Raw genomic sequence first — 24,195 nt, 5'->3', positions numbered from 1 at the left:
GTAGAATGTTCTCCCCCACCCCGTTTCCCGATTTATCTGGCCATACGCTCCTCCTCATCTAGGGAATCCTGTTCATATATGCGAGCTGTGCCTCAGTAGGAGAGCACTTGCCTAGCGCTCATACGGCCCCGAGTTCAACTTCCAGGGCTGCCACACTTGCTCTGTCCCCATGTCCTCAGGATCGTCTGCTAGTACTTCTTGTCCATCCCTCAGGCAGGAGGTAAGACCCGCTGATGCTGATGAGGGGCTCTTGCCATCTCTATGCACCTCCTCCGCAGTCTCGAACAGGCAAGAAAGGCACAGAGGTGAGGGGGCAAAGGAAGCTGGGTTCGCTCCGAGCTCCATCCTGTCTCTGCTTCCTGAACACGAGAGAATGCTCTTTGCATTGTTATATTCCCTTCCCACCATCCCGCCAAGCAGGAAGGCAGGGTCTGGGTGCTACTGGGGATACTACATGATCTTCATGTGTTCTGCCCACCTACAGCAAGCACTTACAGCTTGCCACTGTCCCCATTCTGACTTTAACTCACGTTCAATCTCAAAAGTCAACTTGCTCTTGTTGATTGGAGGGTTGGAGGGTACCCCGAATAGATCCCTCAAAATAATGACTAACGCAGCCCCCTAAAATAATCCGTCATTGATATTGAGTAATTTGCATCCAGGTTTCTGCTTCTGATCTAATTCCTGTCCGTGATGGCCCCCGGGTTTGTTTGCTCACTGGTACTTGGGGCTTTTGGTTTCCTTTGCTTTGTTATTATTAGCGGATTCCCAAAGCACGTAGCAGCGTGTAGTTGGAAAGGAGGAGTGTTCCAGAAATCAGCATGGAAATCCAGTGTGACACTGACATTTCTGTGTCCACTGTCATGTCCTCCCTTGCTCCCCTCCCTGCCCTGTGCTGCTGCAGGTTCATCTCCCTGACTTGTCTCAGCCGCAGCTATGGGAGCTGCTTTCTCAGCTGCTCCCTTAGTTCTAAGTAGGGGGAGGACGGAGAACATTTCTAGTAACTGCATCTACTGACTGTTTTTCTACAGCCTTCTTATGTGCTCAGGCGAGGTACGTAGTCTTCCTCACTACAGGGAAGTTACTAGTCACAAGTAGTCCGTATGTTTTCCCAGGATCTTGTTTTTCAAAAAATATCTACATCGGTAATTTGTTTTTCCTAATGCATTACTCGCTTTTGTAAGAAACTAATGGTCTTTTTTTTTTTTTTTTACTTCTCGTCCAGGTATACTGTGATGTCAGGAACACCTGAAAAGATTTTAGAGCATTTTCTAGAAACAATACGCCTCGAGCCATCATTGAATGAAGCAACAGGTAAGAAGGGATCTGTGGCTCCACTGAATCCACGGGTAGAGATGTGAGAGAGAAATCCGATTTGACTCCCAGTCTACACTGCCAAGGCAACCCTAGAGGGTGCCGTAAGCATCCAGTTTTAAAGCGCATCCCCAGATATGTGTATGTGTGTGCAGAGAGCGGTCTTTCCCTCGCTGCAATGGAGCTTCATTCAAACACATGGGCCTTTCCTAGATATCTGCTTTCATGCCTTTCAGTTCTCCCGGCACACACAAAAGTATCCGTTAGGCCACCATCTAAAGCCAGTCTCCCCATAGCACATTTGAAGCTGCCCACATCAAGAATAAATGGCGCTCTCTCTCTGTGGTTGTGGAGTTTCATTCCACAGTGAACTGAATGCCACCTGGATTGGCTTACTGCCAGCTGCTCTAACAGAACAAACACTCAGACAGTGGCACCTGATTGTCCTACAGTTCTGGAGGAACTGGTGGTGATAATAGGTTGATCTCCTTGTGAGGGCTGATAGACAGCCTGCCCCATGCCTCGCTCCCGTCTCCCGGTGTCTATTGGCAATCTTTGGAATTCCTTCCATGTGTCACTCCAATGTCATGTTGGCAAAGCCTTCACTTTGTGAGTCTTCACATGCTCTTCCCTCTTTGCATAGCTATCTCTGTGACCAGGGTCCCATTTTTAAAGAACAACAGTCATTGTTAGAGCCCACACTAGTAAGTCACCTTAACTTGTGTCTTAAAGATCCTGTTTCTGTATAGTGCCACACTTGAAAGTACTGGGGGTTAGTCCTACAACACATCTTTTGTGAATAAAGTTCAACACACAAGCTTTCTTGCAGTGAACAAGCCTTGCTGTTAAGACACAAAATTGAGGATTACAAAAACAAATCTGATAAGCAGGCTGTGTCTAGGGTCACCTCATTTGTACATCATGGGCACATTCCAAGGGACAGCCCACAGGCAGCTTTTTCTTGGTGCTTTCTTGTGATTCTGGGTCTGGGAGCCAGGGCCTTGGGTATACTAGGCAAGTGTTATATCACGGAGTTTGATTGCCAGTTCAGGCATCCAATTTAAAAGAAAAATCCTATGCTTATCTCTCTGAATTACACCATGGGTTAATGTTTTAAGCACAGTGACTGCCACAGGGGAACATTTCTCACTCTATGAAATTCACAGATTTATCTGAAAAACTTAGTGGTAGGTCAAAATCCATTTAACAGCTGATTTTGGCAGTCTACCCAGGACGAAGATACCATTGTTACATAATTCTTATAAGTATGTTGCCACTGACTTCTTAATCTCCTCCCAGTGTCTTATGCTCTGAATTGATTATCTGAGGTTTTGCAGAGCAGCAAAGGATCTGGGAATAGCTGACATAGAGCCAAGCTCCCGGGCTTGGAGTCTCTTCTTCTCAGAGCAGGCCTTGTTAATCAGTCCAGGAAGGTGCTAAGATGGATGACTTGTGTAACATGATGTAAACAGACCACCCTCTCTCCCTATGGAAACTCAGAATGTGCTAGAAGACCCACGAGGGAAGGTAGGAATGAACTGAATTTAAGGCAGCATATGCTCAGTGCTTCAGGGGCACCGACCAAGAAGACTCAGGACAATGTCATGAAGAGTTCAGTCTTTAAAGTGGCCCTGAAGGAAAGCTGGTGGCCAGTAACTAGAGCTGGGACAAAGCCTTCCATGTCAAGAGACACAATTTGTAGTAGCGTAGAAGCAAGGACAGAGGGACTAGCAGTCTGGGCTCTGCATCATGTGCATACATGGACCAGGAAGCTAAGGACAAAGATTTGGGAGTACAGATTTCCCAGGGTCTTAAATCCAAAACCAAGTACCATGGGACAGCTGGAAATGTCTGGGCAAAGGGGAGAGAAGCTTTGCTACATGCAACAACTAGGGGATTTTTAAAAAGGGAGGGGGGAGGCAGATCTTCTGTACTTAGGTAAGAGAAGATTGGTTCTGCTAGGCATTTGTAACCTTCAAAACATATACACACTCACTCACTCACACACACACACACACACACACACACACACACACTCATATACTCACACATTCACACATGTGATAGCTTGAGATAAAATGTTTGCCTTGTAATTCATAAGGTCCCAGCCTGGAAGAAAACATGCTGTGTGGTTAAAATGACTGGTTCCATCCATACAAGGCTGTCTTCCTATATGTTTTATTTTTGCTCATTGTCCTAAGAAATTGGATTTTGATCTCAGGCTCTGTCCTTATCATTAATTTGAGATGAAGACACCTACACACACAGGAACACACCCAGACTAACACTTAAATGAATAGATCCTCTCGCTGCCCTAGAGACTATCACAAGAATGTAATTTCTTCTCTTTTTTTTCCCTTCCAGATTCGGTTTTAAATGACTTTGTTATGATGCACTGTGTTTTTATGCCAAATACCCAGCTTTGCCCTGCCCTTGTGGCCCAATATCCTTTTGTCAAGGTAAGCTCTTGGAAACACCCCACATGAGTGTGGCCATCACGACAGTCCATCTCCCGATGGTAAGTCATGGCTCAGGCAGTACTATAGCTTTTGGTCTTATCAGACTCTGAAGCACCAGCATTTACCCTGGTATAGACAGACATCTGCTTTTTCTTGCCTATGGGTTTTGCTAACTGTATGAAGTACAAGCCAATTTACCTCAGCATCTTAGTCCATTATCCAATTGCTGTAGCAGAATCCCCAACACTGGGTTGTTTATAAAAGAAAAAAAAAGAAGTTAATTCAGTTCATGGTTCTGAAGGATGGAAGTCTCAGGACCAGGTAGCCTTGCACTGTGTCATTAAATAACAAAAGCACAAATGTAGGCAAGCACATGCTAACAGTCCCAGAGAATAAGAAGCCACTAGCTTCCTCAGGTACGAGCCCTGCCCCTCAGAGAGAGACACTAATCTACCTGTGAGGTAGTGCTTCCATGACTAATTCCCCTCTCAAAGATCCTTCCGCTTCTTAAAACCTTACAGGGTCAGTCAGATTTCAACTAGAGTGTCAGAGAGGACAAACCGCATCCGCACCACCCACTCAGGAAGGCGAGGTCCACGGTAATCATTTTCACTGCATTCCATTATCTTAGGACAAAGATATAATACTTGAAATTCTAAGGACAGTCCACTAGACAGATCAAAGAGTATGTTTGGTTTATGGCAACTTTTCAATAATCATGTGAATCAACCGGTTGGTCAGTATTGGTATTGTAAGCATTCAAATTGTTAAACTGAATAAAAGAAGAGAATTTTGTGAGTGAGTTCTACTTCAATTTTGGAGGAGACATGAAAGTGTATTTTCCAATCCTGCTTTATTTCTAGAGCCACAAAAACTTAGACCCCAAAAACACTTTGCCCTTTTTGAGCAGTTAAATATATTCAAAGAGATCGTCTCTTTATTTCTTTTTTTGAGCAACCCAATCAATGTCGCCATGTTTTCCTTCTTCAAAATTATAATTGTCCTGCCTCATTCTCATTTTTCTTGCTCACCCATAATTCTCTCTGAAGTCAACAGAATGTGTGAGGATGGGAAATTGGAGTTGAATGCATTACGCAGAGGAAGCTGCAAGAGTAAGATTTGGGTGTTTATTTGCCTGGAAACGATATTTCCAAGTAATGGGAGCTTAATGAGTCTTACCTATATTATGTCTTCTTTCTGGCTCATCTTCGGTTTTCTAAAGTAAAATTAACATATTCAGGATCTCTTCACTCTATACATGCTAATCATTATGAGACCTCTGAGATTTGTTGGAAGAAAAATAAAAACCATTACTGAAATTTCACTTATTTTTCTCAGCAGTTAGCACACCAGTCAGCCTAGAGAGCAGGCGAAACCAAGAGAAAATGAAAATTTCAAGTGGCCAAGTCCTTGTCTTTATAACGTAAAGCCCCATGCACATAGCTCATTCCCTCCTCTTCATGTATCAGCTTCTCCCACTTTAAGAGGAACTAAGAGCATTCATACTGCTGGCTTGCTTTGAAATTGGCAGCTCCGGACAGAAGGGTCAGAGAGGAGCGTGGGTTGGTGGTGATGGTGGTGAAGAAAAGAAAGAAAGCCACAACAGCGGCAATCCAGAGGAGACCTGCATATCACAAGCCAGATCCTTCTACACAAAGGCAGCAGAGTCTGGATGCTGGCTGGCTGGAATTGACACCACCCGGTACCTCTAGACTCCTGCCTTCCCACCTGCCTCTGTGAGAACTTAGATTCTCTTCTTCATTCTAGCTTGAATCAGTCCTCTAGGTCTCAGACATTCTTCTAAGAGCTTTGAACTACATGTCACCATCATCTTATCCTCAGAAGATTCTGTTGAGTTAGCGTTAGCATTGCTTTGCAAAGGTGGACCTTAAAGCCCTCCCCAAACATCCAGTAGCTTTCCCAATGCACCCAATGCAGTGATAGGGTCATCTGGAATTTATCACTTTGTTCTCTGGAATCTAATACTTGTTCTCTTTATAATTAATTTCTCTAAAAGCTTATGAATTTACTAATGATTCTATAACCTTTAATTACAGTTTAAGAACATTTCTTGACAATGCATTGTCAAGGCCTTGAGGTACAACCAAAGGGCTTTGCTAAAACCAAACAAAATGTCTCATAGGACTTCCAGCTATACCACACATACTCAGGGATTTTCCTAATGCATTCTTTAAAAAAAGGAGGAGGAGAAAGAAGAGGAGGGAAGGAGAAGGAAGAGGGGGAAGGGGAGGAAGAGGATGAGATGGAGGTAGTGGTGGTGGTGGAGGTAGTGATGGTGGCGGTGGTAGTAGCGACCTTATCAGTTTTAATAGTTCCCAGAATGTGCAAGACAGGCACGTAGGGCATCTCATTTGCATATTTACCTTGAGAACCGGGGATGTCCCAACAAACTAATGAAGGGTTTGGCTTGCAAATCAGCCTGTGAGGCTCTGGACCATGCAATTTTCTAGTCACCACTGCTCGCTCTTTCTAGTTCAGTGCCCACTAAGTTAACACTGGCATTGCAATGAGCTGACCTCGTGTGACTTAATTGTCCTTGTTTTAATTAGCACTGCTGCAGGAGGCTAGTGGCCACTGCCACCTGGGCTGCAGAGGCTTAGTCCTTACGCTTCAGGAGCCCACGATTCAAATGAGAATTGTTCTGTGATGACGAGAGATAACGTCCCAGAATGACAGGGCTGTTCCTGCATCAAGTAAGAAAATACAGTTTCAGACTTCCTGTCCTCTCAAGGAGATGGTGTGGATAAGGCCCATAGGTAACCAGCTTTTGTGGTCACAAGTAATGTAAACCAGCTATGACTGGCTGAAGGAGTAAAGCAACCATCAGGAGGGAACGGGCAGCTTGGCACACTGGGGGATCCCAGTGATGCACACAAACCTTCTGGCCCTCATCTCTTTCCCAAATCCTTGGGAATGGGGGCCTATTTGACCTTGTGATTAGTAGGAATCTCGGGCATGTGGAGGTGAAAGAGTTCTCTGTACAGGTTTACAGAGTCAGCTTGACAAGACAGAGAGAAATAGCTAGCAACCCAATAAAACAACAACATGTATGTATGTATGTATGTGCATATATATATATGCATGTGTGCAAGTGTGTATATATGTCTATGTTTACTGCACCCCATAAGCAGTAGAGATCTTGAATGAGCAGCCAGACAAGTCGGTTGACTCCCAGGTTAAGAACACAGGAGCATGGGAATGGTAAAGTACTTAAGCGCATTTAGTGTCTCGGTGAGCTTTGATAAAGTACGGAGTGTTTTCAAGGTACTTGACATTTTTGACTTTCCATGGCAGCCCCTAAAAAGGAGCAGTCAGTATTTTTTCACTGCTCTTTTTCCAAATCAATAAACTAGGATAATGAGAAATTATGATTTTCTCAGAGAAAGGTAATTACCTGCACAGAAAGGATCGGAGCCCAGAGCCACTGACACCTATTTCTGTCCTTAATCCACATTGTGTGTCTCGTCTAGTTTTTCTTCTAGCATGGAAAACGTGGTAGAACTCAGTTTAACATTAATATATCCGCCCTTTTATGTGCTAATGAGAGAGACTCTATTCACTAGATACACTTTGGACATGATCTGACCTGATGAATACAAGTTCTTTATAATGAGTCTTAAAATCATATTTGTTCATTTCCTATACTTTTCATCTCCAGCTTTTTAAACCCTTCTTTTTTAAAAAAAAATCTATATTTAAAATTCAGTTCAATTTTCCTTTAGTCTAAAAAGAAAATTAAAGCTGCCAGCATACAAAACCTTATTCCCCAGTTATAACTATGGCTAACATTTTAGTATGTATTCTTGTCATCCTTTTTAATAAATGTAGATACATACTTTTTTTTAAAAAAAAAATCTCATTTCCTTCCCCAATGTTGTGTGTCTGTGTGTATGCATCTGTATGTGCGTATGTGTGCAGGGGTATGTGTGCACATGAATGTATGTGGAAGCCAGAAGTTAAACCTTGGGTGCTATTCCTCAGGAAATCCACTTTGGTTTTCCAAATGGGTCTCTCATTAGGACACTGGGCTAGCTCAGTAGGCCAGGCTGGCTGGCCTGGGAGTCCCAGAGACCACCCGTATTTACCCTCTCAGCACTGAATGTACAGGTACAAATCACCATGCCTGGCTTTTTAAGGCAGGTTCTGGGTACCAAAGGCAAGTTATGCCTGCACAGCCAGCATTGTATCAGCTCAGCCATCTGCCCAGCCTGACAGAGTTGCAAATGCAAGGCGGGATTGTGCATCATTCCATACGCTTTGTCACTAACAGCGTTGATGAACATCTCTCTATGCCACTGAATATTTACTTACCATTTAAAAATATATAAACTGTTGTCGTTGTCAAAAATACTTTCCCTGTAAAACTTTTCTTTTTTTCCTTTTTGTAAAAATTAATTTTCCTTGTAATTTATTGTTTACACTCCATATTCCATTCCCCACCCAACCCCCATCCTCCGTCCGTCTGCTCCACATCCCACATCTTCTCCCCACCCGATCCTGCCTCCATGTGGATGCCCTACCACCCCCACCCACCCACCTGACCTCTAAACTCCCTGGGACCTCCAGTCTTTTGAGGGTTAGGTGCATCCTCTCTGAATGAACACAGACCTGGATGTCCTATGCTGTATGTATGTTGGGGGCCTCATATCAGCTGGTATACGCTGTCTGTTTGGTGGTCCAGTGTTTGAGAGATCTCAGGGGTCCAGATTAATTGAGACTGCTGGTCCTCCTACAGGATTGCCCTTCTCCTCAGCTTCTTTCAGCTTTCCCCTAATTCAACAACAGGGGTCAGCTGCTTCTGTCCATTGGTTGGGTGCAAATAACTGCATCTCACTCTTTCAGCTGCTTTTTGGGTCTTTTGGAAGGCAGTCATGATAGGTGCCTTTTTGTGAACGCTCCATAGCCTCCATAATAGTATCAGGCCTTGGGACCTCCCCTTGACCTGAATCCCACTTTGGGTCTGTCACTGGACCTTCTTTTCCTCAGGCTCCTCTCCATTTCCATCCCTGTAATTCTTTCAGACAGGAACAATTATGGGTCAGAGATGTGACTGTGGGATGGCAGCCCCATCCCTCTCTTGATGTCCTGTCTTCCTGCTGGAGGTGGGCTCTATAAGTTCCCTCTCCCTACTGTATGGCATTTCATCTAAGGTCTCTCCCTTTGAGTCCTGGGAATCTCTCACCTCCCACCTGACATCATACCACTGTTAATAGTTTTATGAAAAACCTGACAGCATGTGGGAGTGGAAGGGGGGGTACAGAACATTTTGTTTTCAGTGTTTGGGAGCTCATGTTTTTAACCAAATTGCTCTCCTGGCATCCTCATTTTCTGCTTTCTGATTAAATTCTACCGTAGCCTCCCGTCAGTAGGTGGCCAAAACGCGGTTTTGGAACGTTGATAACTGGCTCCTCAATGCTGAGTGTTTGCTGGTTGTTTATTCTCCCAATACCCATTTCCCCAAATCTGGGGCCAAAAGAAATGGTGTACCACTTATTTCATGTGACATATAAGAGAAATCTAGGCCTGGAGGACCAAGTAAGCAGAGAAATCCATATAGACTGACAGGAGAATGTATTAAGGAACACAGTTGTTATCTGTAGTCCATGTTGCAGCTGATTCCCCAGTGTGCAAGCCATCGAGGGGGCCAGTCTAGTCATACTTATTGCTTAGCTGCCCTCACAAACAACCTCAAGGCTCCCATGTAGACTGGGCCAGATAAAAATTCAAAGAGAGGCTTTCTGCACTTCTGGGGAAAAGCATTTGGAACATTGAAGACAGACTATACGAAGCATGCAAGCCCAGTTACTAGAACCAACCATCTGAAGATTGTATGGGAAGTAAAAAACTCTAGGATGGCCCCGAATGAGTCAGTCACAAAAATGGGGTCTGTGGCGGCATCGTCAGCATTTGGACCAGTCAAGGACTTACCCTGCCAGTAGGTTTTTATGTCAGTGAATACCAGCCTTTGTTATTTAGGACAGATTCTAATGGAAGCTAAAAGGATCCTAAGTGATAAATGGTTTATATTTAAACATACAGAAATTTAAATACAGCAGTAATTTTGGTTGAATATTTTCTATTAGCATACTAATTTTCTTTGGCTGAGTGTCAGGACAAATTTTATGCTTTTGACATGGAAGTAATTTATTTAGTTTCTGAATTAAGAGGAAAAAATGGAATATAGATTTGCTACTAAGTTCTAGATAAAACTGCCTTTTATGTATTTTGATTCCATATAGAAACAAATATAGCAGGGTCTCATTCTGAGAAGACGGTGTCTTCATCATTTATAGCCCTGTGAGACTAACCTGGAAGTGTTGCCTTTGTGAATTGGCTGGCGATCTCAATAAGAATACATCACAGAACCTGTTTTTATTGTAGATGAAAGATCAATAAAGCCACGTTAAGTTCATATTCTTTAGATGACGTAAACTTCTAGAAACATTCTTTAGATGTATCTTTTTAATGACTTCCTTTTATTGTTTTTAATCATGTATCTGTGCATGCTTGCATGTAGGTATGTGCACATGAGTGTGTGTGCCCATGGAGACCAAAGACATTGCTTCTCTCTGGAGCTGAAGTTACAGGCTGCTGGGAACTGCCCAATGTGGGTGCTAGGAACCCAACTTAAGTGCCACACTCTTAGGGCTAACTACCGCTTGAGTTAAGTACTCTTAACTACTGAGCTATCTCCCCAGTCCCTCTTTAGATTTCTAAAGGAAAAAATTGTCAGCTTAAATTTGCCTTAATCCAAGTCTTACCATAGGGTCTCTATTGAATCTGGAAAATGCTTGCCTGTATATAACCACTAGAACATTTTCCCTCTGCAGTCACGGAATTTGAGAATTTCTCTCCAGTAAGGGGATTTTGATTTGTCCATAAGAACATGATGTCCTGCTTTGAAGAGAACAACCATCTTAGCAGATAAGCTGCAAAGTCCCTCAAAGACATTTTCTCAGCCTCATGGCTGTACTGTAGGGTATGAACTCTTTCGTTTGTTTGTTTGTTTTGGTTTTTTGTTTGTTTTTTTTTTTTTGAGACAGGGTTTCTCTGTGTAGCCCTGGCTGTCCTGGAACTCACTCTGTAGACCAGGCTGGCCTCGAACTCAGAAATTCTCCTGCCTCTGCCTCCCAAGTGCTGGGATTAAAGGCGGGCGCCACCACACCTGGTGGGTATGAACTCTTAAGCCCTCTTCTGACAATAGGAAAAGTTAAATTATACATTTTTTAAATGTGCTCCCGGTTACACCGCAGTGTTCACATAAAATGTGAACTCTGACAGTGTGTTACCCGTGGCCATGTCCTAACTGTTTGGCTATAACTGAGTTCAGATCCTCCTTTGAAAGGAGAATGCGAAGAGGCAGGGGCTGCAAAAACAAAACAAAACAGAGAATTCTGAAAATCAGTGAAGGAAAAATATTCTAAGCAAGAAAGTAGGAGTCATGTAAGGAGATTCATGGCTCCGCAGATACTTCTAGAAGCCTGGAGCTAATAGCTGCACATAAACACAGGAGCAGCATCCTGTGTCCCTGGTTTCCAGAGGCAGGACAGTAAGGAGTAGAGCAGCTAAGGTCTTAGGAAACACTGCGTCTGCTGCAGAAGTAGTCCTGACATCTCGTTCACATTAGCCTGCTTCATCCTCACCTTTGAGGGCATCAGAAGAGCGTCTCAAGGCTTTACGCAGATGAGAACCGAGGCTGCCCCATTCTAGAACCCTAGCACTCTTTTGAAGAGAGGACAGTAGGGCATTAAACTGCCCACAAAGGCATGCAGGGTGCAAAGAGGCCCTGGGTCAGAGTGAGAAGAATAACTGCTCTGAAGCCAGAAGGCCATGTTTAAGATCTGCAGCTTACCAACCACATTATGGGCAATTATGCTTAACTCCTATGAGACCCCTCTGTATAATAGGGGTGATTATCCTTGCCCTGCCCACTCTCAGGGTTGTTCTGAAGATCAAATGAGGCTATGTGTGTAAAAGTACATTATAAACCTTGATGCCCCCATTAAACACCGCCACGATGATCGTGCCATCTCGAGAGGAGGTTGGCATAAGGGAAGGGCTACAAAAGCTTTGTCTCCTTGGTGGGCAGATGACCCCCAAAGTTTGTTTTCAGTCGCAAGCAGAGATCTTGTATGCAAAGCAGGGCTTTCAAAAACAACAACATTGAAGAGTATCAGTTTGAATGTTGATAAGTGTTTTATAAATAGCTGCATAATTAGCATGTACTTACTGCAAAAAGTATACATAATATTTGATTCCCTGTTGTAGGCTGTAATGAATCTGCTGTCTCCACATCCTAGGAGGTTTTCACTTACTTTCTCTGTGATAATTTTAATACATGGCACCATTATTAGCTGAATTAAGAATAAGTAAATGAGCAGTTAAAAAAAATACAGAAAAATTACAGGTGCCTGTGGTGAGTAAGATAATAACTAGGTAAAAATATATGAAATAATTACAGTGTTTGAACGGCAGAGCCGGTATGAGGAAAATGACTCAATAGAATATCAAGCCTGCTGTAGGGAAGGGTGGGAAGAGTGCAGCCTGCCTTGTGGCCTTCACCTCTTCCCTTTTCATCCCTGAACACCCAGGCAGTCTCTCCTCAGCCAAAGGACACCAGTGCTGAACTGGCTGGTCCTCTTGCCCGTGGAGACAGCCACTTTAGAGCTTGCTTGTCATCTTATAGATTCAGGAACCACGAATTAATGTCTCTGTTTAAAAGATGCTCCAGGTGTTTTTTGACATCTGTGTAGACTTCCTGTATCTGGTAGCATTGAAGCCATTATAAACTTATTTAGAAACAGATCTGTGATCTGTGTTTGACATCACCACAGAGAAAGACCTCAGCCATTTGGATAAAAGTCTGGAGGATTTGTGATGTTCTTGAAGTGGTTCTTTTGTTGTTGGTGGTGGTGGTGGGGGCTGTTGTTGTTGTTTTTGTTTTTTGGTTTTGGTTTTTGGTTTTTGGTTTTGGTTTTTGTTTGGAAAGTGCATACTGGGCTAGCATTCTAATGATTTACTATAGTTAAGTGTGTGAGGATTCTCTTGTGCCCATTCTCAGTAAATGGAGAGAGCTACCATGTCTTTAAAACCTGGACCCAGCTCTGAAGGGTTCTGACTCAGCACTCCTGCATGTAAAGCAGGCTTCTTTAGAGAAAAGGCTCAGGCTGGGACTGGAACAGTTGGTAAATGTGACATTGGGTTAGTTGTGATGCCATTGACAGCAGTGAATGCAGTGCTGATGATCTAGCTCAGGCATTCGCAGTTCCTGCCTCCCTGACTCAGTTTACCCAAGCAGCAGCAGTTGCACTTTGATTTTCTGCATGTTCTTTGTGTGCTTTGAGGATTGGGCTTGTTTTCTTCCATCTCCGATCAATTCCTCAATACCCAACAGACTTTTAGATCTACTGTATAGCTCATGTTTAATAAGGAAATGAATATTATATGAAATAAAACATAGCAGCATGGACTGGGGAAAAACTGTTGGGGGGGGATGCACTCTGAGAACTTGAGTTCCAGTCCCAAGAGTTTCATTGATAGATTTTGGGAAATCACTTAATCTTGTTTTGCCTCCGTTTTCATGACAGAATTAAAGGAAATGTTATCAAAAGGCTATGAAGAGTGACTCCTGCCCCACCTGAAATCAGCTATGTACAAGTGATGAGTTTGGCCATTTAAACTCTGTATTTTCTTATAGGCTTTCAAACCTTCTCATGTTTGGGGTAGATTCCTGTGGGAGTGAACCATTCCCCGAAGCCATCTCAGCTAGTGAATGACCCGCAAAATCTCCTGTGTGTCTCTGAAAAGCTGACTCCAGGACTGGGGAGGTAGCTGAGCCAACAAAATGCCTACTGTGCACACACCAGGGCTGAGTTCTGATCCCTAGAACCCACTTAAAAGCCGGGGATGATTTCTATCTTAGCCAGAGAGGCTGTCTGCTGGCCAGACAGTCTAGCCTGTCTCCATGGAAATAAATAACAAGATAGCGTATGTCCCAGGAGGACATGTACGTACCACCAACCCCTGGCCTCCCCATGCGTGTGCACATGGAGGTGTGCACAGAGGCACACAAGCACAGAGGAGTCCACACACATGCAGGATGTTGCCCGTGAAGGGATTTAAGCACCGGAAGGGGAGCTTAGCCATATCAATAATGTTAACCCAACTCAGTTTAGTAAGTATAAAATATCTGTGAGGGCAAAGGTGAAACTTTGAATCAATCAGTTATCTTCCTATAGGGGGAAAAACAGTCCTTGGTTTTCATGAGAAAAAAAAGAGCACTTTCTTCCCCAGTTTTGGTCAGTCCTGCCTGCTGGGTGGCTCTGACGAGAGATGACTCTAGGGAATTAGAATTGAGAAATGGAGAAGAAGAAAAATAAAGGGAGAGGAGAAGGGGTGAGGAGGAGGAGGGAGAGAAAGAAGATGAGGAAGAGAAGGAGGAGGAGGAAGAGGAGGAGAGGAAGGAAGAGAATGAGGAAGAGGGGGAGGGTGATTACAATGGCAATGACAACAGGAGGAGTCTCATATTAAGAATTTTGCTTCCTTTGGAGCTGGAGAGCTGGCTCCGTGATTAAGAGCACTGGCTGCTCTTCCAGGGGTTCCATTCCCAACACCCACATGACACCTCGCAATTGTCTCTAACTCCAGTTCCAGGAGACCTGACACTCTCACACAGACACATATGCAGACAAAACCCCAATGCACATAAAATAAAAATAAGTTTAAAAAATAAAATAAGAAATTGCTTTCCAAATGCAATTGGTTTTTGCTAATATAAAGCAACCCTAGTGCAGAGGCCCTGTTGCCACTGTTTGGGACAGTGGGCACAAAAAGAGCCCTGTCTGGATTGGTAAGCCCTGCTACTTACATCTGAGGCACTTGGTGGGCACATATCCTCCCTCAGAACCTTAGTGATTTTTCATCTTTAAATAAAACCTCCTAGGTTGTTGGAGAGCATTATATGTATGCGCTAGTGCGAGCATGCTGAAGGTGTTTTATAAATGTAAACGTCTCCATACTCTTGAAGCATTATCATCTGCTCAGCAATATAGTCTGTCATTTATTGAAGACAAAAACCAAACCAAACAACCAAAAAAGAAAAAAAAAAAAGAAAAAACAAACAAAAAACCCCTAGATTTCAATATTAATAGAGAAGTCAAGAAAAACCTTGGTGCTGACATGCAAGCATTATTTAGACCCTGGGGATTAGCCACAGGCATGCAGTGGATACCGCCCAACCGGCACATGAGCGTGCTTCCGAGATCCCAGTAAAGATTACTGGTTGATCAGAATTATATACCCTTGGTACCAACTTGGTGTTCCAGACTGTTACATTGTCATACAGCTAGCACAGAATCTCCTCTTTCCTCCATTTCAGCGTATTATCCAATGCAATATTCCAAGAGACAGGAAGGATCCAGGCCCATTCTACTCCCACCGCTGCACAGCTATTTTATGGAGTGTCTTTATTAATAAGTAACTCAGCTTCAATGATTTCTTTGCCCACATATCTGTAAAATATTTGGAGTTCTCTTGAACAGGTCACTAATCTATTTTTAAAATACAGTTGCCTCTTAAGAACCAAATCAAGAGGCTAGAGATGTGGATGGCTTAGTGATTAAAGGCGTTTGCTGTTCTTGCAGAGGAATTGAGTTTATTTCACAGTACCCACAGGGCTGTTCATTTGTAACTTGAGTTCCCGGGAATCTAATGCCCTCTGCTGGTCTCTGTGTGTACTGCATGCACATGATGCACTTAACATGCAAATAAAACACCTGTAAACATGAAACAAAAACAAATGCATCTTTTTAAAAGGAAAATCATCACTTTCCTCGTTTCCTCTTGAGGCGATTCTTCTAAATTTAGGGCAAGGCTCCCACTGTGTACACCAGCTCAGTAGAAGCCTCCATTTCCTTGTATACTTCATGTGTAATGAAATCTTTTTTAAAGACTCTAGACTGTACAGCTAGTCAGGGCACAGTGTGATTTTCTTTTAAAGTTGATATGGCATGTTCAAAAATATACGCACATTTTCACAGAATAAGGTCATCAGAAAGTTGTTTTAATAGACATCATCACCCAGTTTTCTAGCAAAGTGGATAGGGAGGAGCTTAGGTTGAGGAGAAGGCTTGGGAATATATACTACGGCCACAGCTCAAAGTCAAGATAGCTGGTGTAAAGTGAACTCAGCGTAAGCCTGGCCTAGCGGGAGCCTTCAAACCCATCCTACCTTGAGCCCATACTTTTCCTACCTCATACTTACCAAGCCTGTCCAAACCCCACACCCCTGCTTCCATCTTAGCCATCCCTACTTTATTCTGCTGACTCCAGAAATGGAAGTTTAGAATAGAGCTAAACCCAGTTTCCATGTGTCTGGATTTATTTTCTGTCCTTGTACTCGAACACCCAGACCCTGGGTCATTTATAAAGAAAAGAGATGTATCTGCTCATAGTTCTAGGGGCTGGGAGTTCAGGGGAGGGGGCTGTATCTCCTCAGGGTCTGCTGGGGGCATCATCCCTCTCCAAGCAGAAGGGCTAATGGACATGTTAGAAGAAAGAGCCAGGAAAGAAGCCCACATGTTGTACAACGATCCACTCTAGAAAGCACCAATCCACTCCCGAGAACGAATATTGTCTCTTGACAAAAACACCAGTATCCCTTAAAGACATAGCCTTGCAGTGTTGCATTAAAGAATTAAAGCCCAAACATGAATCTTGGTGGGAGCATGCCGTATGAAAACTATAGCACCACGCAAACACAGGGGCGTATCAAATTAAGCAAACGAGACCATGAGAAGGTAGTGTGCTTTTGTTATGCTAGTCTGTGGTACCTAGTTCTCCTTGAATCGTCCTTACATTCGTGTTAATAAATATATCTAAAGAGAAGCTGGAAACTGTCTCATCTCATCTCTTCTTCAGGAGAGCAGACAGAAGTCTGTAGTTCTCAGTGACTCACTCCCAATCAAAGCACTAGACAGTGGGAACCAAAGAACGCAGGCTCAGAGTCTCCTCTGCTGAGCCAACCCCTGACAGTGCTAACATCTGCTTGCTGGATGCAACAGTAACAAAACTTTATACCCGGTATTGTAGTTCTTACGAAAGAAAAACGGAGTTATGCATATATATAAGCAAGAGACCAAAGGGTTAATCAGAAAAGAAATAATTTTCACATAAAGTGATCTGTCTTACCTTTTTTTTTTTATTGTAAGCTCAGAGAGAATTGTAGCAATACAGGTTGAGCAATTTTCTTTTTTTTATGAATCTCGTGCTCAATTTATGAAAGCCATTTTGCAACCCATTTACATGCAGTAAACCTTTGCTTTAAGTTTCTGTCATTTGCCTTGATCATGATTATTTATAGTTCTTTCCGAAAGGCCCTTTGCTGCGTTAGCTCTCGAGTATGGCACCGCCACGAGGCAGTTTTCTATGGTGCCTTTTAAGCCTTGGCTGTCAGCTCAGACGAGACTGGTCTTGTTATTTGCTACAAGGCTCAGGAATGCTGTTCAGTGGGAATGAAGCTAGCCAGAGTCGGGAGTCTTGGACTCAAAGCCAACTGTGCCCTCTCCCTAGATAATCATAGCCTTTTATGTTCCTTTTGTGTTGGTTTGCCCACTTTTAGAAAGGAAACAACATTTTTGTCGCCAGATGCTAAAATAGAGCTTCACCAAAGTCCTTTTTGTACAGCTTATAACATAAACTATAAATGCTAAGTTGTTTTATGAACTAGGTGACCATGATATGAGCTCCTATAAATCACTAAAAAAGGAAAAGGGTGTCTGATCTAAAATACTTGTGTTGTCTACACAGGAGTGGTAATGGCAGTATGACCCTTTACTTTAGACGTGTGGTGGACACTCAGTTAAGTGTTGAATTCTATGGATGAATAAATAAAAAGTTTGCCATCGAGGCTCACAGCACTAGGCATGGTATAGAACACAGGACAAAGATCACCCCGCCCCCCCCCCAAGCCTCACAGGCTTATAATTAAGATGGCCGGCCACATGGGCTCCAATTGATGATGAAGTAGGCAGTGGCTCTGGATGAGAGATGAAGAGGTGGTATGAGGAGGGTCTGGAGCTCTCACCAGGGGCTCTGTAATGCAGAGTGAGTTCATGCACACCCTCCTGGCTTGTTTCTATAAACACTGCACCAGCCATAGTCCTAGCAGAATGGGGTACCCACTCAGAAGTGTTAGATTGGAATTCATGCAAAGAAGGATCATAATGATAGGGGCAGAATTAAGGGGACCAACAGGAGGAGGCAAAATACCCAGAAGTAAGCAATGGGAAATCACATTACTGTCCTGGAGGGTGGGGTAGAGGACAGGAAGGGAGAATGAGAACTGAGGCTGGACCCTGCAGGAATCCTGGTCATGTCTGTGGAGTCTGCAGTCTAACTCTTCAGTCAGCTATCAGGAGTCACCAACAGTGTGTGCGTGTGTGCTTCGGACACTATGATGTGTTTCCTTGAGGACCAACGTGGGAGATAGCATAAGTCCAAGGCTGGGATCTGTCATTCTCTGCCTTGCACGCGGCACAAGCGAAACGGGTGGGAAGTAGCTCTGTGGTTTCCTTGACTCCTTGGCACTTACCACGCACAGCCTTCTCAAGGTACAGAGCAGGAGAGAATGGATTATGCCCTCAACAACAAGAGGCGGGTCATCCGCTTGGTTCTACAGTGGGCGGCCATGTATGGCGATCTCCTCCAAGAAGATGATGTGGCCATGGCCTTCCTGGAGGTATGTGGGGGTCATTCATATCCTTTTGTCCACTGACGCAGGGTGTACAGCCAATTCTATAGAGACTCTGCAACTGCCAGTTCTAGACCTTGTTAGCGTGTTCACTGTCAGGTATGTTTAATAAAAGAAAAACATCAGCCATTGTCCTGCCGCTCCAGTACTCCAGCTCCATGAGTGGTTCCACCATGGTGCGGTATGGTCTGCTCTTTTGCATGTTTGAGAGACTTGTAATCGCATGAGTACCCAGCATTTTGCAGGCTGCTTTTTTTTTTCTACTTCGCTCTGTAAAGATTTTTCCCCATGTCAGTGTGTTCTTTGTAATGAAAGGTTCCGACACTCCATCAGCAGCTATCCACAAAAGCATTTATCTGTGCCCACACTTGTCTGCTTTCTCCTTGCTAGGATAACTGTACAGCAAACACTTTTGTGCATGCGGGTCTGTCTTCAGTTACTCACTTTCTTAGGAGTAAAAGCACAAGGGAGAATGGTGGGTGGGGTTGGCTGCTGAGAGGCAGGGTGATTTAATGAGGACTTGCCAGGGCAGCCAGGGGCCAGTTCTGAATGGACACCATTTTCTTGGTCAGCACTGCTTCCGGCTCAGCTGACTTTCTTCTCTGCAGCATAGGCTTTGGCCTTTGACCCTGGATTAAGTAGTATCTCAATATTCACGGATATATTCCAAGACCCCAGGTAGTACCTGTACTGCTAATATAACCAAGTTCTGTATATTGCTTTTTTTCCTACACATATCTACTCAGAATAGAGTTTGTCAGTTCAGCACACTAGGAAGTGAACTACAATAACTGATATGAAAATACTATAATACACTGTAATAAAATTTATAAATTATATATTTCTGGAATTCTCCATGTAGTGTTTCCAGACTGTAGTTAATTTCAGGCAACTGATCCTCTGGAGCATGACTCTCCCAAGATAAGGGGACAACCATCCTTGTTCCCCTGTCTAGAACTGAGCAAGAACACTCCTCTACAGGCAGAAGACAGTGTGGTTCTGTTTCAAAATGTATAAGACTTTGCTCTAAAATTAATTTTCCAAAAAAAATTATGCTTCCGTTCTACTTGTATCAACTTTGATGAAGCATCAAGAAAGGTGGTCTGCGGTTGGAAGGGAGTCGCTCACGGAGTAAAGAAATATGGCAGCTTGGGACCATGTGCTGAATTGGGCCCTTCCCTGTGACTGTCATGGTTGTCATGGCTCACCATGGAGGCCATTGCTCCTGGGAGACATGGGCACAGGTGCTGACGTCACTGCTAGTGGTCAGCCCAGCTCTGAGAGCATCAGGTGGGACTGTAGCACAAGCCTGCTGCTGAAGGCTCTGTCTGCGTTTATACCGTTAACAATCACGCCGGTGGTAAATAGGAAATAAGTGAAAACCTCTAAAGTAATGTGAGAAATAAATACTAAAATTCCCTGAGAGAAATGAATTTAAAGATGCCTTGGAAGTGCAGATTCTAAATGGCCATTCCAAAACCTGACCCTTTTGTGTTCTTTTACACTAACCACATGGGTCTACTGGTAGTTTATTGTTTTAATTTTGCTGTGGCAAAATGTGAAGAACGTAACACTTACTATTGCAGCCGTTTTTAAACACACAATTCACACAGTCATTTCACCACCACTATCTAGTTCCAGGACCTCCCTCCCACCTCCTTCTTCCCGTGAAACTGTGGTCTAGGGTGCTAGCCGACATGCATGGCCTAGGTGCATAACAACTCTGTTGCTGTCTAGAGAACTGTGAACCTTTCGGTTCTTAAGATGCTGTGACCTTTGCCGGTTACAGGAGTTCTATGTGTCTGTATCAGATGATGCACGGATGATGGCTGCCTTCAAGGAGCAGCTGCCAGAGCTGGAGAAGATTGTCAAGCAAATGTAAGCAGGGCTTTGCTTTAGGGGATGCCTTCCATCACGCGAGTGCCTACCTTATGATTAGAACATCTCCCAATGAAGCCGTTGCCTGCAAAAATGGCTAGCACTGGCCTGTCATTAGCCATCTGGTCTGATCTGTGTCACGGGCCCCAGGCACAGGTAGCAACAAGACCCCATGAACAGAAGGACCTGGATGCCATAGCAGGCTATAGAGAGGGAAGCTGCCCTTTGACAAGCCCAGGTCTAGATGCATGTGTCCCTTAGACAACCCAGCAATAAAATAGCCTCTGGTGTCTGAGTACATCTGAAGACGGTTACCTATATGGGAAATTCATTTGCTGTGGCTATAGCTGTCCATTGCAAATATTCCTGTCCTTGAACTGAATGTGGGGGTTTCCCATTAATGGACTATTAAATTAAGTACTGGAGAGTGAGTATATTATGAGATTGACTTTGAAAGCCAGGAGCCAGAGCATTTAACCTCAGGTCTGCTCCGGATCTGCCTGTGACAAGAGCTAGTGGCTTTGCTACTTCCCTGTGTTTTGGCCTCTTACTGTTAAAATGAGGGAGTCGCCCATGGCTGTCCAGAGAGACTGTGCAATCTCAATGCCTAACGTAGGATTAAAGTGACACATAAATAAAGCAATCCAAAAGAACAGCAGCAACGGCATTCAACAGTGTGCTTTCTCTGCTTCTTGTAGCTCAGAAGACACAAAAGCTCCACAGAAGAAGGTAAGGGCTCTTCAGAGACCAGCACTGTCTGCACCCTGAATTCAAACCCATCAAGATTATCCAGAGACCCTGGATTGCAGTATACCGAATCAATGTCTCCTTTGTGCACACGAAATCTTGTTGCTTCATTCTGGGGCTCTATTTGCTTCTTGGATGCATCTTCTCCAAGTTGCCGTGGTTTGTTAGTCACTCTCCCTCACATACTTGTGCTTGCTATTTTTACAGCACAAGGTGCTTTTGCAACAGTTCAACACAGGTGACGAGAGGGCCCAGAAGCGTCAGCCTATTCGTGGCTCTGATGAGGGTGAGCAATCTCTCCAATCTCTCCTGTGGAATATTTCTGGTTGGGCTAAAATCTGCCCCCTGGAAATCATTGCCTTGAACCTACCAAAGCATTGTTCTTGGGTGTGCTCCTTGGTCCCCTGATAAGTTATGTTCTTGAGGTCTGGTATCCAGACAGAGCTGAGATGCTTGCCCAAACCTCAATGGCACTGCCTCTCCCCGACTGTCAGCATCTCTTAAAAAGATGTGGGATCTCCTAGGGCTTGGTTGGATGCCCAGCAACCAGTCCTCTTCCCACCCCAGAAGAGCAATGAGTCTGCTCAGTCGCTGACCACAGATGCCTTAAGTACTATGCCTGGCTTATGTTATTCTTTGAATGGCCAAGACCACTTTCTCACATTGTCAACTGTCTCTGCAGTTTTGTTCAAGGTCTACTGCATCGACCACACCTATACCACCATTCGTGTGCCGGTAGCTGCCTCCGTGAAGGAAGTCATCAGTGCAGTAGCTGACAAACTCGGCTCAGGGGAAGGCTTGATCATCGTCAAGATGAACTCTGGAGGAGGTAACAGCTTAGATTAGCATTGTAGGCTTTTAAAAAATGGAATAAGCCATCCTGGCCAATAAAAACCATGCAAGGAGTAACTGAATTCATTTACAGTGACCCAGAAGGAGGCTATGTGAGCTCCCAGAGATAACAGAAATACTGTGTAAAGAGGCAGGCTTATGAAATATCTAACACATGGGGCTGGAGAGATGGCTCAGGGGTTAAGAGCATTGGCTGCTCTTCCAGAGGTCCTGAGTTCAAGTCCCAGCAACCACATGGTGGCTCACAACTATCTGTAATGGGATCTGATACCCTCTTCTGGTGACAGTATACTCATATACATACAATAAATAAATACTTAAAAAAGAAAGGGGAGGTTCGAATTTAAAAAAAAGAAAAGAAAGGAAAGGAAAAGGAAAAGGAAAAGGAAAAGGAAAAGGAAAAGGAAAAGGAAAAGGAAAAGGAAAAGGAAAAGGAAAAGGAAAAGGAAAGAAAGAAAAGAAAAGAAAAGAAAAGAAAAGAAAAGAAAAGAAATGTCTAACACCCAGATTCCCACACAAAGGAGTGAGAAGTGATTTATGGGAAGCAGCTGTGTACGCAGTCTCTGGCATCTGAAAGAGCCCCAGGCTCTTTCCCTGAGAAAGGTGCACCTTTAGGGGGCCTGGAGTTTGACAAGGAAAGACTCCAGGTGCCTACATACCTGCAGCTGGGGCAGTTGAGAGCTGGTTCTGTTCAACCGATGACAGTTCCCCACTCCCCAGTAGAGACAGCGGAGTTCAGCTGCTCTAATAATGTTCGGGATACTCCACTCCCCAACCTGGGACTAAAATTCCTTTCCCCTTCCCCGACTCTATTTACCCGAAATGTTACATGTGTATAGCCTGACCACTTGAATGTAGCAGTGACAGAAAAGGATGAACTAGACACACTGTGTGCTCACGAGGAGCTGGGGAGTAAAGGAAACCTACACCCCACAGTGGCTGTGGTTCAGGCAGTGCTCACTCCATGGTGGCAGGCGTGCGGGCAGTGCTCAACCACAGCACAGTGAGAAGGTTCAGGAAGGAGCCGTTATTTGAATTCCCCAGTGATGGCTCCACAGCCCTGAGAGGGGTCCTTTAGGAACGGAGTGAAGCATTTCTGCCTTGTCTGAAGGTGGATGATTCTGCTGATGCAGGCTTTTAAAGTGGATGATGGATTCTTAAGACCTCTCCTTCTGGGCTGGTGAGATGGCTCAGTGGGTAAGAGCACCCGACTGCTCTTCTGAAGGTCCAGAGCTCAAATCCCAGCAACCACATGGTGGCTCACAACCATCCGTAACGAGATCTGGCGCTCTCTTCTGGAGTGTCTGAAGACAGCTACAGTGTACTTACATATAATAAATAAATAAATCTTAAAAAAAAAAAAAAAAGACCTCTCCTTCTATTTTGTGCCAGTTGTTCCAGACCCAGGATGGCCTCTGAGATTCATTTATTGCATCCTTCCCCTAGGCATCCCAATACATTGGACATTCACCTAGGGGAGAGTGTGCCACTGAAGCCGGCCCCTCGATGTCCCATCTAAAGTTTTGATTGTCTCCCAACACATACTTTCTAACCCTCTTCCCTGCTATGCCTTGAGGCCCTTATCCCATTTTACTTACACACCCATACACACTCACACACACATACATACTCACACACACACATACACACTCACACACACATACACACTCACACACATATACATACAAACACACTCACACACATACACACTCACACACACTCTCACACATGCACACACACTCACACACACACACATACACACACACTCATTTCTTATCCCCTTATCCCTTTGTGCTAACTAGGATTTTTAGTTTATGTTTTATCTCTCTTTATCATTTCTTTATGTGTCCCTAGTATCTGGTATGTAGTAAATACTAAACATATTCAATAAACTGATTCGTAAAATATAGAGAGGTGCTTCAAAGTATTTAATGCTATTAGCTTCCATATTGAGCACAAGTTTTTTTTTAAATATTTTGTGACTAAAAATCGTGTGAGATCTCTGAAGTGGCCCCCAAAGTTTCTAATAATGACCTTTCTATCTCCAAAGTGCCAGGCACTATAACCATCAAGAAACCTAGCTTGCTGTCTGACTGACCCTGTGGACTTTATAAATAATTATGGTTGACAGAGTAGATAGGGGCAAATTGATGCTTGGGTGTGCCTGCTCCTGTT

The 24,195-nt window shown here is 43.9% G+C and overlaps 1 protein-coding gene across 6 annotated transcripts in view; it reads left to right on the top strand.

Annotated features, from left to right (window-relative positions):
• Positions 1–24,195, top strand: part of Rapgef4 (Rap guanine nucleotide exchange factor 4) — a 292,946-nt gene that overhangs the window by 240,233 nt on the left and 28,518 nt on the right. For all 6 annotated transcript variants that reach the window (XM_029474006.2, XM_029474005.2, XM_029474008.2 and 3 more), the window contains 7 exons: positions 1,226–1,314; positions 3,679–3,757; positions 18,381–18,531; positions 20,333–20,421; positions 21,120–21,150; positions 21,376–21,454; positions 21,851–21,997. In XM_029474006.2, coding sequence (XP_029329866.1) covers positions 1,226–1,314; positions 3,679–3,757; positions 18,381–18,531; positions 20,333–20,421; positions 21,120–21,150; positions 21,376–21,454; positions 21,851–21,997 — 665 coding nt within the window. The remainder of the gene's footprint in view (positions 1–1,225; positions 1,315–3,678; positions 3,758–18,380; positions 18,532–20,332; positions 20,422–21,119; positions 21,151–21,375; positions 21,455–21,850; positions 21,998–24,195) is intronic.

Source organism: Mus caroli, unplaced genomic scaffold, assembly GCF_978045245.1.
Source record: "Mus caroli unplaced genomic scaffold, Mus_caroli_1 scaffold_2, whole genome shotgun sequence".
In the NCBI taxonomy this organism is placed as follows: Eukaryota; Metazoa; Chordata; class Mammalia; order Rodentia; family Muridae; genus Mus; species Mus caroli.
Note: the sequence above shows the minus strand (reverse complement) of the source record. Positions and strands in the feature narration are given on the sequence as shown.